Raw genomic sequence first — 18,813 nt, forward strand, 5'->3', positions numbered from 1 at the left:
TGGTAGAAAGAGACGAGCAGAACTCGGACCCCGGCGAGCCTCACGGGGGAGACGACGAGGGAACGAGAAAGATGGACCAGGCAGCAGCATCCACCGCGCAGTATCCCACTACTGCTGTCCGTCCGTCCCTGCGTCCATCCGTCCCGTGGACCACAGTGCACCATACCGCCACGCTACCACACGGGCAACGTTAGGGTACGATACTCGCGGATCCGCTCAACAGAGAACAGAGAGAGAGAGAGAGAGAGAACGTGAACGGCGCGGCGCGGCGCGGCGACGACTCTCAGACGCCGCGCCGCAGCGCAGCGTATCGTCTCGGTACAGGTTCTTTCAGGGGAGGCTGACCTCGGTGTTGTAACGAGTGGATGATCAGGGCTGCCGGGAGGATCGGGAAAATTTAATTTCGATCGCCGCGGGGTTCGTTAAATGGCCGCTCGTTTTTGCCCGGGCAGAGATAGATGTCTGCAATCGGCCGTGGGTGATTGCGGGACACAGCCGGCTCAGCTAAAACGAATTTGATCGGCTGTAACGCGGGCGCGCGCGTCCCAGCGTTCGCTCGGCCGGTCGCGGAAATCGGTGCTCGGTTGACCTTGAGATCTAAGAGGATACCGAGGGACGCGAGGCGCGCCGCGTCGGCGAGGATGCCCGCAGGCTTGCTTACCGATCGCCGCGCGCGTCCAATTCGCGGAATGACCTCTCTCTCTACGAGAACGCGACTAGAATCGAGTCCGGTGGACTCGGGGGTCCCGGTCACCGGCGATAATTTATCGCCGTTTAACCGGCCGTCCCTTCGGTTCACGCGATAACTCGACACGCGAATTACGTGGAACGTCGTATACGGGGGCAGAAATTCAATGACGATCCGCGCCGATGGCATTTCTCGCGAGAGCTGATTACCGTGCCCCGATAGCCGGTTAATGACGGTGGACACGCGACAGGACTTATCCATTATTCATCGTCCGAAATCATTCTTCCGGAATATACATAATTTCGTCTCGATCCCCCTCTGGTCCCTACCGAGAACCTCTCTCCCACGGGATTCGCCGTGCGCGCATCCCGCCTGTGTCCTTTTTTCCCCCTACCGGTTTCCGGGTCGCGTATTATTATCGTCGATGTAACCGTACATTTAATAACTCGAATTTACGTGACTCGGATCACCGGCAACGAAAATTGGACGCTTCCCCGGGAACGCTCGATCTCTCGATGGCCCTCCGAGAGGATCGTTTCCGCGCACGTAACACCGCCATGGGAACCCGTTGTCCACCGATCCACGAAATCCGTATCAATGTCTCTCCCTCCTCCCCCGACCCCTCGTTTGCCTCTCCGTGCCGTGGGGGTCCGTTGCTGGCCCCGGTGTCGTGCAAACGACTCGATCGGAGCCAGAGGCCCGAGCCGAGGTGAGAATACACAACGCGATGAAACCGATCGTAAGATATACAGGCGGTCTCGCGGGTACCCAGGGAGCATCGAGGGCCCAGCATCCACGGGCCGAGCGGGGCACAAGTGTACCATCGTGTAATGCCTTCTAGAAAGGCGAACATCGGTGGTGGCGCTCGGGTGAAACAGAGAAGGAGACAATCTCTCCTCGTGCACCAACACATCATTACCGGCAATTCCCCTTTACACAATCGTACACCGGCGTTGCAACGAGAAACGCGCGCGGGCACACACGGGGCCCCCGGTGTGTGCCCCCTTGGCCGTCTCTCGCGGCGGTGTGTGCGCGTGGACACAGACGCGCGAACGAATGGGAGAGCAAGAGGCACGCTGGACATACGAGAGAGGCCAAGTAAACGTGTATAAAGAGGCAACGATGAGGAGAACGGATCCATGGGTCGAGGCGAAGAGTGTTCCCCGTTGATGGTGGGAGTCGTTGATGCTCCCGGAGGAGAAGGTGGGGAAGCACGGCGGGAAGGGAGGCTCTCGGGGGTAGGGGCTTCGCGATCTGGCGAGCGAGAGAGCCAGAAAAAGAGAGAGAGAGAGAGAGAGAGGGGGAGAGAGAAAGAGTGAGAAAAAGAGAGAGAGAGCGAGGAAGGGGGAGCGAGCGGCTAGAGAGCAAAGAAGACCACGGGGTAGGGAGAGAGAGCGAACGAGAGTGCGGTCGAGCAAGGGGGAGGGGGAGGCCCGCAGGCCGGCCTGCGGCTCCGACTCAGTATCCCCGGAGCGACCGACTCGTGTACCCCGCGGAGGTGCTGTGTTTCCGTGCTCCAGCGTGCGCAACACACACGAGAACACACATACGCACACGCACCCGACTGTACCAACGTGTTTACGCGACCGTACACGCACGCGTACACCACGCACACACGGCACCAACGGCGGAAAGGCGCGCGTACCTACGCGGGCCCTGCGCGCGCGTGCTCGTCTCCACACACCTGTTCCCCGAGGAGGAGACACGCTGACACACCGGGACCCGAAGCCGGACAGTTTAGCAACGCGTGTTTATCGCGACCGTTTGTGCTGCGCATGTGACAGGGGTGGATTCGAGACAGAGGCGGATACCACGCTCTCGCCCTCGGCGAGATTTCGCACTGAGCAGTGCTCGCCACGCGCAAGTGGTTGGTCGTGGCTCGACGGTCACTCGCTGGATTAATTGTCCACGATCAACCGCGTCCGGGACTAGTTGGATTTCAGGGGTTGCGCCCGACGGTTGTGCTTGTGTTGTTTCGTCGAAAGGATCTAACCACCCTTCCAGTGAACTGTCGAGAGTTTACAGACTCTGATCTTCGACCCCTCCGTGGAACCCGTGGCTCGAGCGTTTGCCGTGGAAGCTATTGCTTGACCACGTGCTAGCTAGAGCCCGCGAAGTGGGTTAGAGGATCTCGAAGCAGAGGGGACGCGGTAAACAACCGCGGCGCACCTCGGCGCATTTAATTGCCGAGATCCGAAGTGAAACGATCGGGAGAAAGGGGGAGCACGAAGAGGATCCGCGGCGAGATATCGCGCGATCGAGCGCGAGGGAAAGGTACCTGTCGCGTAGCCGCGGCGCGTAAACATCTCGGAGCTGTATTCTCGGCTACTGCCGGTCCCCGTCTTCTTCGTTCGAAAAGCGAGACCGCGAGGCGAGGCGACCCGCGGCGACTAACCGTGGACAATTCGAACGAGACCGTGTGGCGCTCGTCAGGGGCCGAGCGCGGAGTGTTGAAAACCAGTGTGTAAAACAGTGTCGTCGGGAGGTTCGAGAACCGCGGCTGACCGAGTCGCACGAAGTGGAGAACCGTGAGACCAAGTGGATCGTATACGGTGTGTGCGTGGACCGGAAGCAGCGTCGGAGAAGTGTAGTGTGCCGATCGCGGCGGGCGGATCTGGCCGATCGAGATCGTGGATACGAGTGTGACGAGTGTTGCAACGATCGATTGAGGAATACCAAGCGGTACACAGATCTACGACGTTGATAAATCATTGGCTGGAGTGGCTGGGGAAGACCGCAGGTGACCCACGGGGAATGGTGATGCGGTAGTCGAGGGATTCCTCGAGGGAAGACATGAGGGCGGCCGCCGCCTACGTCCTGTTCCTTGCCCACCTCATACAGGTACGTGTACGCTTTATCTGCCCTATTCGCGACAACCGAGTCGCTCTTCCGTATTCGACTCATACGGGCATGTACGCTGTCACGAGGCTAATGAGAGAGTCGGACCGGGCACCGCTCTACACGCCATCGGACTCGTGTTCGCAATTTCGGTGCACGCGAGTTGATAATGCCGGAAATTCTTCGCAGAAGAGGCTATCCATTGCCAGAACCACGCTAATACTGTCCTTGGATCTGTAGAATCGAGGACAGGTTTCAGAAGTTGTCCGATTTACGTCGTCAAATTTTTCAGTAATCCGAGTCTCGTTTAGTTCTTTCTTTCCATTTGTTCCTATTCTCGCGGGCAACAAGAAACCTCCTATGCTCGGTTGCTCTCGGACGAATGGTTCGGCCGGAAAATATAGTTCTTCGGTCGTAATTTAAAGGGTCGACGGGCACCGGTGCGCGCCGTGCGGCACGGCGGCCGAAGCGGAAGCACGAATGCGGCACGGAGGAATCCGATCTCTTGCCCAAACTAGGCGGTCTCGAAGAAAGAAGGGACCAAATCTTTGGATCCGAAGATTTCGATTAGGCTATCGTAATCAAGAAGCGGATGCACGATTTTCTCGTCCTGTTGCTCTGACAATTGCTACGTAGAATTCGTTCGAACGAATCATGGACATCGAACATCGATGAAAATCTTGGCCACCGTTCGATATCTTGGGCTGCAACGAGACGGACAAATTGTTGCGAAACCGATTAACGCGTGTTCTTCGTCGCGAATCGTCCGTCGTACTTAACCCAATTTCAAAAGCGAGCGCACGCTCGGAAACTCGCACACTTGGGAACTTCCATTGCTTCTTACGCGTTACGAAGATAGCGATTCGAAACAGGATGGGGAGAGAAGTAGGTGAGGAATCGAAACGTCCGCCGATCGAATTAGCATAAAATGTGGAAGCTGTACGGCTGGAAGTTATTTAGAACGTAGAAAGCGCATCGGATCAGGTTCGAGAGGATCGCGATAAATACCGATAGGGCGGAAGAAGCGGCCGGCGCTCGGTGTTTCTCATGCACACCCGAGGCCCACGCAACAACGCGAAGGTGTGCACGCGTAATAACATCCTACCGTCGTCTACGATCGAGCAAATTACCCGGGCAAAAGTCCAGTTAGACGTGACGCGGTCGCGCCGGAGACAGAGCAATTACTCGCCGATGCTTAATGATAACGTCGTGGGCCGCGATAAACCGTAATTACCCGGGCCGCAAACGTTCCTGTCAGACGTACATCGATCCTGGCCGCGGAAAAATCTAACATACCGATTACATACATCGGGACGAACGAAGCGCAAACTGTCGCAAAGTGGAGCGATTAGATAAGTAGCGGCGGGCAGCGATGAATCATTCGATGCCGGTTTATTAACTTATCTTAGACACTAATTTGATGAATGCTTGAAGATGCTCGGCCGGCGCATGTCCCGGTGCTCGCGAGCCTTCAACTCGATGCTATCTTAATCGGTCGTTCCGCAATTTTCACGAATTACGCGCAAGCAAAAATCCGACCAACGTTTTAGCCCTCGTTACGGCGAAAAGAAGCGCGCCGCGAAGGTAGAATCCCACGCGACAGTTGTTTTAATTGGTCCCGTACAGGGTCTTCGGTGTTTCGATTTCGAGGCAGATCCACGCGATAACGTCGAACACGCGAGCGACGCGCCTCGATCGTCGTATACCTTTTTCGCCGGACGATTCCGACGTGAATTACGCGACAGCCGAAGTAAACACCTTGAAGAGCGGCTTGAACTTCCAGCTGCGTCGCATTTGCTCCTCGACTGTGTACAACCGAGAGATTGCGATACACGCCGGTGTCCCACGACGGTTTCGCGTGTTTCCTCTTCTCCCCGTTTCTCCGGCGTCTTTCGTCGCTTGCACAAGGATAGGAGGGCGGCGCGCCGCGTCCTTTCCTCCTTGTTCTCATCAAGGAGATACATACTTACGGTGTAACTACGGGCCTTTTTTTCCGCCGATGTTGCCTCGTCACCCACACTTATCATCCGGCTCTCGCCGGTGTACGCCGCGTATTGTGCGCGGCCCCGGCCACGTATCTCCATTGTCCGCGCCGCGGCCGCGACCGCCCCGATACACCGTCGAAAAATGTATAACACGTTGCATCGGTGTAATGGGACGGTCTTATTTGTATCTTCCTGCGGTTATTACACGCTCTCGTGGACGCGTTGTGTTTGTTCAGGAAGTGTGCGCGCCCGGGACACGCGGCAATGGAGACGCTCGAACGGATGGGTGTCTTCGCGCCGAGACGAATCCGGATTTATCTGATCGCCGGAAGAATAACGCTGATTTTTCGGCTCCGATACGGGAATCGATCGGCTCGCCTGCGGCAGTATTCTCTATCGAGTCGTCGAGGATTCGGTTTGTTGCAGAAGTTGTTGCCGAATTCATTTCTCTTTTCCGTTAATCGGCGACGTTCCTTGTCCCGCGTATCTAATAAGTTGTCTTGTTTATTAATCGTTTGACATTTGCGGAAAGCTTTCCTCCCGTGTGCCTAGTCGTTTCTGTGTCACAGATTTCTTCAATCTCTCTACAACATTCTCGGTATTAACCGTCCGATTGATGTCTCGAATACATCAACTGTCCCCGTGAAAATTGCAATTTGTGTTACTCGCGTCATTGCCCGCATGAAATTCTCGAGTCTCCGCGTGTGTTTCGTCTGGTAGTTTCGTATCTAATCATTCTCTCCGACTAGTCGAATTCATGGAAGACGATTCCAAGCGAGCCTTGAATTTTCATTCTGAAACGCGGCGTCGAGCTATCAAATTGGAACAAACACCGGGGAATATTTTATGGAACAGACTGGCGCATCCCCGGCTCGAGCATTTCACGGAACCTAGTCGTCCAATTTATTTTCGCGATGAAATCGTTCGCAGCAGACCGCCGACTTAAGAACACCGTATCTTCGGAGCGTAATCTCGTTGACGGATAAACACAGCCTCCATGTCAGTCGGAAACCTCGAAACAACCTTCCGAGGGACGATCTTCGATTTAAGCAACCCCGTGCTAGAATAATTGGAGCTTAGAAGCGAAAAGCTGCCGCCATGGTCGAGAGTTATGGGCGGAGGAGCGGGAGGGAGGTCCGGTGGTTCTCGCTACAAATGACTTTCGAAGAAGCGCCGTGCGGGAAGAGGGCTGCTGCAACGTCCGTCGCTCCCTCGATGATTTCGACCTAGCGCAATTAAGCGTCGCTGCTGCTCTCTTTCAATTACAGCCCGAGCGGAATTACCGTTATAACGCGCGGTGGTCGGCGGCCGAAAAAACTTGACCGAAAGTATTCCGAGAACCCGTGGTGCTTCGGCCGCTGAAACTTCTGTCACTTTGGAACGCTTCGGCCTAAACCTGGCTCTAACCCCTACGCTGCCAAGACATATGGGTCCTCCTCCGAACTGTAACCTTGAACCTGTGACTTTGTGATCTTCAATTTGCCCTTAAATGGAGCTTCGAGCTAGTAGACAATAATTGCGCCCAGCTCTCTCTCTCTCTCTCTCTCTCTCTCTCTCTCACTCTCTTGCTGATCAGTTTTACTTGCGCATGTTTCTAAATACTCTTCTCGGAGTAAAAATATTCTTCTTAAGCTGGTCGATGTTACGTTGACGCGGTGTACTCTTTTGTATGACACCTTTATTTAACAATGATACAAATATAAGAGAAAACGAAGCTTTTGGTATTACATTCTTACGCGGTGACGACTAGATAATTACTTGTCGAGAAATGTTCACGCGTTATTAACGTACCGCGAAGCTTTATGCGAAATACAAATTGTTCGAGTTAATTGTAAGAAACATAAGTCAGATGGAAATGCCTTCCCCATTTCAATAATTCTAACGAGTTGAAAGTAAGTACCCTTAAATTCGTCTGATTCTTTCACAACGATGTATTCGACTTATTCATTTTTGTCGCAAGTGCTTAAAATCCGCAGTCTATAACGATCCTCTTACGCTTATTCTCGACAAAGCTGACCAAACGAAATTTTTGCAAATCCGCATTACGTTCGATCAGTTAGACGCTGAGATTGCAAAACCCGTCGTTTCTAAAATGATCACTAGACTGCGGATTTTATGCATTTTAGCGGACAAATGAAGCGAAACTGAAAACGTTTTGAATTGATGCAGACAACAATTTTTACTTCGCATAAAGATCCGCAGGTTAACCTTCCATGGGCCCATGTAACTTTCAAGTCACAAGCTAATATATCCACATTTTACCAAATAGTTTTAGTTTTCTTCACAAGATGATGTATACGTCTTGATTATATAATGCCTCTGAAATAACCAATAACAATATTGATGACGGTTGGCAGCACCATCAAGCTGAAATGTCAAAATAAATACCTTGCAAGTTGTCTGCAGGTAGAAACCAAAGGGGCCATCTTGTGCAATCGAGATTATTTGTGCTTTTGTCGGTGTTTACTAAATAAAGAAAAAAGCGTATATAATAGCTCTGGGTTCGCATATCAATAACAATTTATTTATTTGCATTTCAATAATCATTTTGCTACTATTTGTATATGATACAGTTTTGTAACTTTCAGGTTACATTGGGATATTGTGGTAGATTCGAGTGTATTTGGGATAATAGTTGTGCTTTCTTCTATTTTCAAATTTATATATCAAATACCCAAAATATGGATACAAAATCATAGAAAAATAAAAGAGGAATTAGAATTAGACGCATTAGCGGTAATATATCGAAGATTCTTTATTAGATACCGAGTCCGATGAAGATCATCCAGTAGCATTTACCAGACGACGCATAAATATTATTGACAGTGATGACGAATTGAGTACTGAGTCGTCGTCAGATGAGGAAAATTCAAGACCACAAAAAGTTGTTTGGCAAATGCAACGTACATCTATGTTTAACGCCATATTCGAACTGTTTTATGGAATTTCACGCTTAAGCATTTATGCACAGAAGTGGAAATGTTGTAAGCCGTTGTTACTTCAAAGTTACAAATTGAATTAATTATAACTACATATTTTTTTAATTAGCATATATAGATTTATAATAACAGATTTTCCGTTGCATCAGTTTTTTTATATCTAAGAAACAAATTCGGCCCATAGAGAGTTAACCCGAGAAAGATAACCTACGTCGCAGAGGCGCCTGCGAAGACTGTTGATTTTTGTTAATTTTTCATAGAGGTCTAGTGATTTAAGTTTAAAATTACTTAAAATATAAAAAAATATAATATAAATGCATTTTATTTTTACAATAATGCCAAACCTTTAAAATGACTAGATTAACTTAAATAAATATCCATTGTTAGTATAAAATTCACGCCTTAGAAAAGCATGCGCCTCTGAAGCGTATGGTTATCTTTTACGTACGTTGTCATATGGTTATCTTTCTAGGGTTAATGATCGCAAAGAGTATTATGATTCCATCGCCCTTCATTTACCCCATCTGAAATAACGCATAACGAACCGAGTCCGGCAGACGTTTCTGCAAAGTATAAAATAAGGGGGTAAACTGCACGCGGAACGACCACGAGGGCTGCGCCGCGAAAATCCTGTGGATCGATTGTTGTCTCTCAAGGGGATCGTACTTGAGCGTGACCGATCGCCGTTGAACCCGGTCTGCTCGTGTATTTTTCGTGTCGGAAGCCGTGCTCGATCCATCTCGAGAGCACGTTCGTGGCGGGTAATTAAGACGCGCGGCGATGGGGGCCGATGAATTATAATCGGGGCCCCGTCCCTGATAAAAGTCCGCCCGAGTGAATCCTTCTGCCGACTGGTTCGCCTCGCGGTCCGGGGCTCGCATGTGCATTCGCGTCCGTCGAGAGATCGATCTCCCTGCATGAGCCTCCATAACGGGGGTTTACGATAATTGCTGGAAGCATCCTGCAATTTCAAGCTTAATGGACCGTCCGTACGTTCGCGTTCGGCCGGCTCTCGCCGTGCCGGTGCATAGAAATTCCATCGTCGAAACGAGCGGGGGTTGGGGGATGAAGGGCCGCGGAAAATCGCAGCGCGGAGATTCGATGCGAACGCGGAACCACTTCGGGGTGTATCGAACGATCTCCGCGATTCCCGTGAAATTGCTTTTTAATCGACACGCGGCCCGCGGCCCGCGGCCGGCGTCATAAAATTGGTGAATTCCTGCACGGATTGCCCGGTGGGTCTATTTGAACATCATTCGAACCGATTATTTTATGACCGACTCTCGTTATTGCACTTCCTCGTCTTTTATGGATAAGCGTAGGAAGAGGATGATCGACGACCGGAAGGAGCAACGACGATACCGTTGGATACGTACGACGTATTGACGTTGCGTTTTCCTCCGCGTGCTCGTTTATTCCTCTTTCATCCGCACGCTGTTTATATAGATATTGTTTTACTCTTCGCGTAAATCGAACTACACGTGCGGTGCGCTGCTAACTATTTTGTTTGCAGATATTACTGGCTGATTTACTTCCAGTCAGTAGCCTATCATCTTCTCCTAATATTTTATCTGGCCAACGACGTATTACATGCGTGTAGCATGTACAATCTTACAATTAACCCCATAACTTCAGAATAATATATATCTAATCCCAGAAGAGTCGTAAACATATATTAGGTGTGCAAATGTGTGTTAATTTTTTTAGTCTTTTATCTTTCGATGGTCATAAAGGCTGTTATTAATCGTTTTGTATACAAAATTTAATTGAACTTTCAATTCGCAAAAAGAGATTAAATTAACACGCGCGCACGCATAACGCATATATACACGCTAAAATAATTCAATTGTGTACATTATAAAGGATCAGGATCATTCGTTGTTCCCATTATTTGGACCGTTAATTTTGAAAGTGGTGCAAGTCCACTTTCTTTCGTTTCGAGAAAATTGAATGTTAGCAGATCTGACAATTAAAAAATATAGGTTAATTATGTAAAGTCTGGGAATGTTTGTACTAATTTATCAATATGTAATTTGATTATATAAATTTCTTTTAGGCGAATTTAACTAAAATAATATACAATTTCCAGGCTGCAAATGGACTTACACCACTTTCATAATTAGTCAATTGTAAATATCATTTAATTTCAATTTTAAAATAACAAATATCACTTTCTTTTTTTGCTGGAATGAATTTTCCTTTTTTTTTGTAAAGTACTCTTGTCCGGCATTTCGCTTAATTTTGTTTATTCGTTGCGTATATTTTCCTTTATTTTCTTTTACAGAATCCAAGTTTTCTCAGTAACAATATCCTCATCTGATGAAAATTCTATCTCTATAATTCTTCTTCTCTTTTTACACTTCATTAATTTTATTTTTCATAGTAGAATTATCTTCATCCTCCGATTCTAAGATTATTCTTTTGTTTATATTCATGGGTCTTATTTCCGTGTAAATTTATTTAAAATAAAATAAAATAACTATTTTCAATTGTCATAAAATAACATTGATTTACTATTTCTTCTTACCTATATCACTATCTGATGTGAATATGGAATTATCCATTGTTGGAGGAAAATAAAATAAGTAACCTAAAATAGTAACTTTTGGCACGAAAATAAAACAATATAAATAGCAAATAAAGCAATTGTGAAGCCACCGGTGGCCACTAACCCCGCCACCTGTCTATGGAAATTGGACTTACACCACTTTCATAATCAATGGTTACGCAATTTCTTTTACCGGTCAATTTTAAATTGAACAAAGCATTGGCATTTTTTAAGATATTAACTACTAACTAGTTATAAACAAAAAGTTTACACTAAATAAAGCATAAATTACGTCATATCTCATTTTTTTTAAAAAAGGACTTACACCACTTTCAAAATAAACGGTCCATTTGTTCCTTCGTATTGGAAATGGGTAGATAAATAAAAGTAAAACGCAGTGAATTAAACTTATCCCTTTTAGTTTATTAATTTGATGTACGAGGAAGGACCGTCTTTACTCTCCTGATTGCTCCAGGAGACTGAAGACTATTCACAAAGACGAAACCAAAAACGTCACCTAAAGACAAAGAGCACTCTGTTCTATATACATATGAAATCATTGTTTATCTAATGGTACTCTGGCGAGACTCTCGGCGTCGATTCGTTTTTGTAACTTATATGCTAGAAGGAAAAACTTCTGAGTATTCAAAAGAGAGAAAATAATCCAATACTTCGATTCATAATATCTAGTTTCCCGAGGAGAATGAATCATAATTAATCAGAATAATAATTTAGAAAATCTTCGTCTGCAAGTGTTGTTAACTCCTCGACTGGCAGTACAATTTCGATATTTCGTATTTAATGATTTGTGTTCGTCGCGTTTCTTGCTAACGGCGAACAAGGGTTAATATCTTCGTTCTCGAAAAATACATTAAAGTATCCGGGAATGAAACGTGCCGAGTATCGGGATCAGTGAATTTCCGTCGGGGAAAACGTAACGGCGAGACGTTCCGATCAGCAAAATCGTGAATTAGAAAAACGGCTCGCCACCGAGTCCCGGTCGAAAGACCAAAGATCAAAGACCCTGAAAAAGGACTCCACGGCAGAATGGGTCGGATGAAAAGCTCCGCGAGGCATTGAATTCTTTTTTTAATCGGGCTGTACCAGAGTCCGTCGTAGACCGTGTGGACGGTAGGCTAGAGACGGGGTTGAGAAAAAGACGCTCGTGTGCCCCGCGGCGTTCGATGACGACCCGTTTAACGCATTAGCGAGCCGCTTCCGCTTTTGCCCTGGGAACCGATCCCTGTCTGGCCGCCTCGTGGTCCGCTGATTTCTTGCTCTTCCTCTTCTTCTTTCGCCTCGTATCACCGCGCGGCCAATTATCAGCGGCTGGAGACGGCGCGTCGGCTCTGTCCTGCGAGAGAGATCTTCCATACGCGCGTGCATACGCCGGCGTCGGTGGCGTGACGCGAATTGGACGAAAAGGGGACGGGGAGGGTGCGATCGCTGGCGTGACGGAAATGATAAACGCCCCGGGCGAGGGAGCCGGCGAGAGGAGGGAACAGGTGGAAGTACAAGGACGGGACGGGCGTAACACAGGTGCGGAAGTACCGTTCAGGAAAACTGCGAGCCGCGATCGCCGGACCGGATAAGGAAAATGCAAATGCGACGGTGTTCGCCTGGATATTAGAAAAACCGGGGATGGACGTCTCAATAAATCAGTGGAGCGAGATCGAGCTATCCGAGCCGAACGGAGCCGACGAGGAGGAAGCGAGTCCTCGGACCCACGCGAACGCCAGAAGGAGATCGCTTGAAGAAATGGTACGTCGCGAGTGCGATGGCGATTCTGCCAGAGGGAGAGAGAAAATAGCCACTAGGAATACCGGGAAGAAGGTGAAAACAGGGAGAAAGAGGAAGAGAGAAAGAGGCGAGCAGAGGCCCAGCGGCTGCAGAGTTGGGCGGGTTAAAACGAAGCGTTTAGCTAGCGGTCACGCGAACCTCCTATAAAAATCAGCCCCGAGGCTCGCTTCGGCGGACGGTCCGCAGATAGACAGATAATGCCGTCTGCCGGTGATGCTGCTGCTGCTGCTGCTGCTGCTGTTGCTGCTGTTGCTGCTGCTGGTGTGATGTGCCCTGCTGTTGTGTTGCGTCGTGTTGCGTTCCGTGGCTGCGCGATGTTGTGTGTTGCGTTCCACAGGCCCGCGTTTTCTACCCTATGGACCATGGCGCACAGGTGCGTGCCTGCCAGCCAGTCTTTTCGCCATGATGGTTCACCAGCCTCCGACGGTGGCGAACCAACCGACCCAGGAACCCGAGCATCGTTTTATGGGTTCGGAGAAAGGGAACGCGGACGCGTTCGGCATCTTTCGCGTAATGCGCGATAAATGGGGGCGTTCGATGTTTGTAATCACTCGCCCGGCGAAACACTTGTGTAAAAGCCTTTTCGTGACAGCGCGCCGCGGCTTCTTCCTGGACTATCGAAGCAGCGTAACATTCTATTGCAATCGGCACGCTGCGGATCTCGGCTCCTCGCGGACGAATCTCGACGTCGGGACTACGCGTCTTATTACAGAAGTTACAAAAGTTCATTATTTGACAAAGTAAACAACCACGGTGTTACTAAATTGATTAAGTTGAATGTTCCCCGATATTTCGCGAGAATCTGCCGAGGTTTTTCTGCCTCATCGATGTGTGTCGCGATTTTTGTATACCGATCCTTTGAATAACATTCTCACTCTGGCTGGCACTTATATTAACGACATCGACTTTTTTATCAGTGATTCTTAATAAAGCTTAACAGTGAACTTCATAGTGTTATCAGAAGCAATAACGTTTGTGATGTATATTGCAATTATATTCCATGGGAGGCCTGCTAGATTTTAGTTCGATTCCTGTTCTTAACATTTTCTTCTTATGAGCGAATGTCACCATTATAACCATTGTTTTCATTTTATTATTATTTTGTTCTTGCTATTATTATTATTATTATTATTATTATTATTATTATTATTATTGTTGTTGTTATGATTTTTTGTGGACATATTAAAAGAGAATTTAGCCCGTTGATGTTAAATAAATAAATAAATAAGCAAACAATTTAATCATGCTCATTGTAAAAGATGAAGACGTTCGTTTTTTTTTCATTGTCTTTGATATATATATAACCTAGTTCTCTAAGGAAAATATTCTTAGAACTATATATTAAAATGACATATTTATTTTAATTTCACTGTGAGGAATTTCCTAATTGGTAACGCGAACTGGTTACTGATCCTAGCTTTTACTTGAAACTTCATTTTGATCTATTTTCGAAACGCTTGTCTCTTTCTTTTAGCTTGTCTTTTTAGAAGGACACGAAGAATTGATTTGAGGATGTCTATCCAAGAACGACACACATTATCCGAAACCGCGTGAAATTTCGACCGTGAACTATCGAACGTATGTTCTGTTTCTTACGATAGCGATAAGAATACAGAAAGCAATAACGTTTCTTCCACCGAAGCACCTGCGACACGGTCTGTCGCATAAAAACGAACGACTTCCATCTAGATTCGCCGACTTCTGGCACGGAAGTAGAAGCGATTTTGCGGCCATCAACTAGACCGCTGCGATAAAACAGCAGCGTCGGCTACATACACGATTAGGTTCGACTCAATTTCCACGGTGTCGTGATCGGCGGAAAAACGTTTTGGCACTTTTAAAAATATTATCCGAAGGAAGCGGTGATTTCAGCATCGTGACCACCTGGTCAGCTTTCCCCAGCCCCGAGTATCGATTATAATCGATGATCGGCCGCAACGTGCCGTCGTTTTCGTGTTCAATGAACTTGGCCGGGACCTGTTTCGAGCCGCGCGTCTCGGCAAGGCCCGGCCTCCGAATTTCCCTTTTCTCATTTATTGTCGCGCCGATCGATTTGATAGGTCGGGCCACTGTCACGCGTGCTTACGCAACGTGTAATCGGGAGTAATCACCTCCGGGATCTATAGTCCGTTGATTAGAGGCTCGGGCGAGCCGCTTTTTTTCGGCTTCCGAGGGGCTGATCGGTGCCCCCCGGCAGATCATCGGATTGATTGTTTTTCGCGATCGTTCGCGCCGCCATGAATAAGCTGCAAAAGGAGCAACTAGCGTGGCCAAACAGCCGCGAAATTTACACCTGACGAATACGGAGCGTCGATCACCGAACGCGACACCACCCTTCTTCGTCATGCTCGTTAAATTAATTCAGTCCGACCCATAAAAAGATGATTGAGCGGTCCCGCCGCGTCGTTACGGGCTGCGCGAATATACGAGGCCGATTTAAATACGCTTATAGGCGAATCTTCGCGCTGTCACGAGGAATATTAACGCAGCAATATTTAATGGGCGAACGTTCGGTGCGGCAGTTAATTGCAACACTTCTGTTCCGACACTCCGGAGACGTTCTACGGGAAGAAGATCTTGGCTGTACCGCGAACAAAGTGTACGCTCTAACGCAAAATATTTGACGGTCTTTGTTCTCGAAAGGTCGACGACGCTCTCACGTATTTTCACACTGATCGAGAATACCTGCTGCGATTCCAAATTCTGCGGAAAGATTCTATTTGCCAGCAGCCCGTGGAAGTGAAATCTTCCCACGAGTTTAATAATATGCCGACGCTAGTCCCGAAGGATTACTTACTGCTCGGGACGAATCAAAAAGAAAGAGATTACGGCCGCTGGTCAGTGACCCCCCCCTCCTCGAAGTGTGGAGAGCGACGTTGCTTATCAATCAGGTGATTCGCATGTTAATGGACGGCAGGCAGGAAAAAGAAGCCCGATAAAGGCGAATAAAGTTTGCGAGAAGGTCCGTCGGGCAGCGTGGTCGTTTGCATCCGAAGCACTCTCGTAAATCACTATTTCCCGATCGACAAAAGGAGGTAGCCGGCTCGGCTCCGAGAACAGGTTGTTACTGAGACTTGGAAGTTTTCGGATACCATGTATGTTGGTTAATAGAGCGAGACCAGCGTCTGCATTCTATCGGCGCAGCGAAACACGCTCACGGCGTGGAGGCCGCAAAACGGTCTTGACTCACACCTGTTCTTCTTGTTTCGAGTGTTCGATTCCTCCCGGCAGGCAGGTAGACGGATCAGGTTAAAGAAACTGGATGATCCTCGGAGGACCGGGGTTCGATCGTGTTTCATCCACCGTTGACCGGGCTAACAAAAGCTCATCGATAACGGCCTGCCGTTTCTGCGCCGGCGACAAGTTCCCATGGCTCTTCCCACGGGGAACACGATCCACCCACGCAACGATTATTCCTTAAATCGCCTGAGAAAACGACGATCGGTCTCGTAAAAATTTCATCCCGCCGGCGGAATGGTAGCTGCGCGGAGATTGCGTACGCCTTGCTAAAACAGCCACTGCTCGGGACACACCGACGATCCTGACCTTTAACCCGAGAAAGATAACCTACGTCGCAGAGGCGCCTGCGAAGACTGTTGATTTTTGTTAATTTTTCATAGAGGTCTAGTGATTGAAGTTTAAAATTACTTAAAATATAAAAAAATATAATAGAAATGCATTTTATTTTTACAATAATGCCAAACCTTTAAAATGACTAGATTAACTTAAATAAATATCCATTGTTAGTATAAAATTGACGCCTTAGAAAAGCATACGATCTGAAGCGTATGGTTATCTTTTACGTACGTTGTCATATGGTTATCTTTCTAGGGTTAACTCGCCTCGTTCCACATTTGTTTGTGGACACCGCAGCCGAAACACAATGTCAAAACAGAACCTGCCTTTTTCGCGTACAGACAGACTCGATCGAAATTGAATTAAGTACTAAAAAAAAACAGCCGGAAACTACAAAATAACACCGGACTTGAACAAATATTTGCGAAGATCAACCGTGCATAGGAAAAGGAAGAATCGTCTACGATCGTCTAGCAGTAGTTATTTCAATATTGCGTGACTAGACAGTGAAGCATAGTGGAACCGGTTACTGTGGGATGACCAATTGCCGTTGCTTTGTTTCCAAGCATAATTAACTTAATATTTATCGAACGAAACGTATTACATTCTTCTATTTTTTTATTTTGTTTACTTTCGAATGCAATATTTAATTATCCTCTTATTTTGTTTATCTTGGAGTCAAATAGTTTCATATGACTTATTCGATAAATGTATAAAATCAATTATCACCGAAAACAAACCAAAGGCACGGCAACTGGTCACTTCATAGTAACTGGCTTTAGTACCACATTCTATCAGATTTTTTCGTTCCCGAAATATGAAATAAATGCTGTATGAATCTATCAGGTTAGTGTGCGTATGAAATATCGGATTTTCTTTACATGCGAACGTTTGTCTCCATGTTTTCGTTGTGCTTTTGTTTTTGGCATAACCTCGTTTATAGTCGTACTGTCCATTGCCAGAGTCACATTTCAACAAAGAAGATTTTCTCAAAAGTGTTTCATTTTGTTATTTCTTTTGAATTTCGTAAGGATATGAATTCAACCGATATTCGTGTGCGCGCGCGCATGTGTGTGTGTGTGTGTGTGTGTGTGTGTGTGTAATAAAGAAGATTTTCTCAAAAGTGTTTCATTTTGTTATTTCTTTTGAATTTCGTAAGGATATGAATTCAACCGATATTCGCGCGCGCGCGCGCGCGTGTGCGTGTGTGTAATTTTTTGATACGAGTATGAACTTGCGCGCAATATAAACAAGGCGTTCATAACGATCGAAAAGTGCAGCATTGGTTTGAAAATGTTTGATCCGGTGATTTTTCCCTACAAAATGAACCCCGTGTGGAAGACTGGAGTAATTCGTTACTCATTCCTTCGAACTGGGGAGACAATTACAGTCGAAAAGTACTGTCAGTACACGATGAAAAATGCATGACAAATTAAAAATTATACGCCCATCGCTTTTTAATCGGCATGGCCCAATACTTCTCCACGACAACGCTCGGCCGCACACGTCGTACGAAACAATTGCGAAATTAAATGAACTAAAATATGAAATTTTGCAGCATCCCAACATATTCGCCGGATCTTTCGCCAATCGACTTTCATTTTCTTTTGAACATTTAACCCTTTGCGGTCAAAGCTATTCGAATTCGAAATCCAAAACATGATTTCTGATCTACTGTAGTTCTATTTTATATAATTTATTGCGACTTATGCACATGAAATTGAGCCTGTTGACAAGTACAATGCAATTTTAATAGTTTCTTTTCAAGTAGAAACGAGTCCGATGCTCTCAGAATGATTTTGATAAATAGTACACCAATTTTTAGTGGCGCCTCAGAGTCGCCATTCGAGTGCAAAGGGTTAAAACAGTTTTTACGGGCTAAACAGTATGAAAATGAAAACAGTCAGAGGAATTCCATATCAGAGTTTATTGATTCGAAAGACCAGAATATTTTTCAGACAGGCATCCATGCATTAAAATTTCGTTGGGAAAAATGTATCGAAGCAAATGGAGCATATTTTGATGAAATAAATAGCATCTGAAAAAAGATATGCAGTTTTATATATTCACTTAAATATACGATATTTCACACGCGCCAACCTAATGGATAAAAATCCTTGCTACAGAAATTTTTACTCCGGGTACCTTGTTTCAATAGTTATTTTAATTCATGGAGATTTATGCACAAATTCCTATCGATCATATAAATCCGAATCCCTATTTTAATATTCGACAGTGATGGATAGGAATTACTCAGGAATGATTCAGCCTCCTTTGTCCGATCACAATGACTTAATCTACTGAGAATCTGTTAGACGTCTGGTTATTTCAACACCGCGGAAAGACGACTGTAGAAAGTGGAATTCGCGATATTCAAAAATTCGATGGGCAATTAACAAGCTTTCGCATTGCGCGGAACAATTATTCGAAAGTGGCTTA

General features: G+C 46.8%; 1 protein-coding gene across 1 annotated transcript in view; it reads left to right on the forward strand.

Annotated features, from left to right (window-relative positions):
• The first annotated feature begins 2,135 nt into the window (after positions 1 to 2,135).
• The window catches only part of Ser (protein serrate), a 94,480-nt gene continuing 77,802 nt past the window's right edge, over positions 2,136 to 18,813 (forward strand). Inside the window, exon 1 of the mRNA XM_033482435.2 lies at positions 2,136 to 3,529. Coding sequence (XP_033338326.1) covers positions 3,482 to 3,529 — 48 coding nt within the window. The 5' untranslated portion in view covers positions 2,136 to 3,481. The remainder of the gene's footprint in view (positions 3,530 to 18,813) is intronic.

This window comes from Megalopta genalis, unplaced genomic scaffold (assembly GCF_051020955.1).
Source record: "Megalopta genalis isolate 19385.01 unplaced genomic scaffold, iyMegGena1_principal scaffold0020, whole genome shotgun sequence".
Lineage (NCBI taxonomy): Eukaryota > Metazoa > Arthropoda > Insecta > Hymenoptera > Halictidae > Megalopta > Megalopta genalis.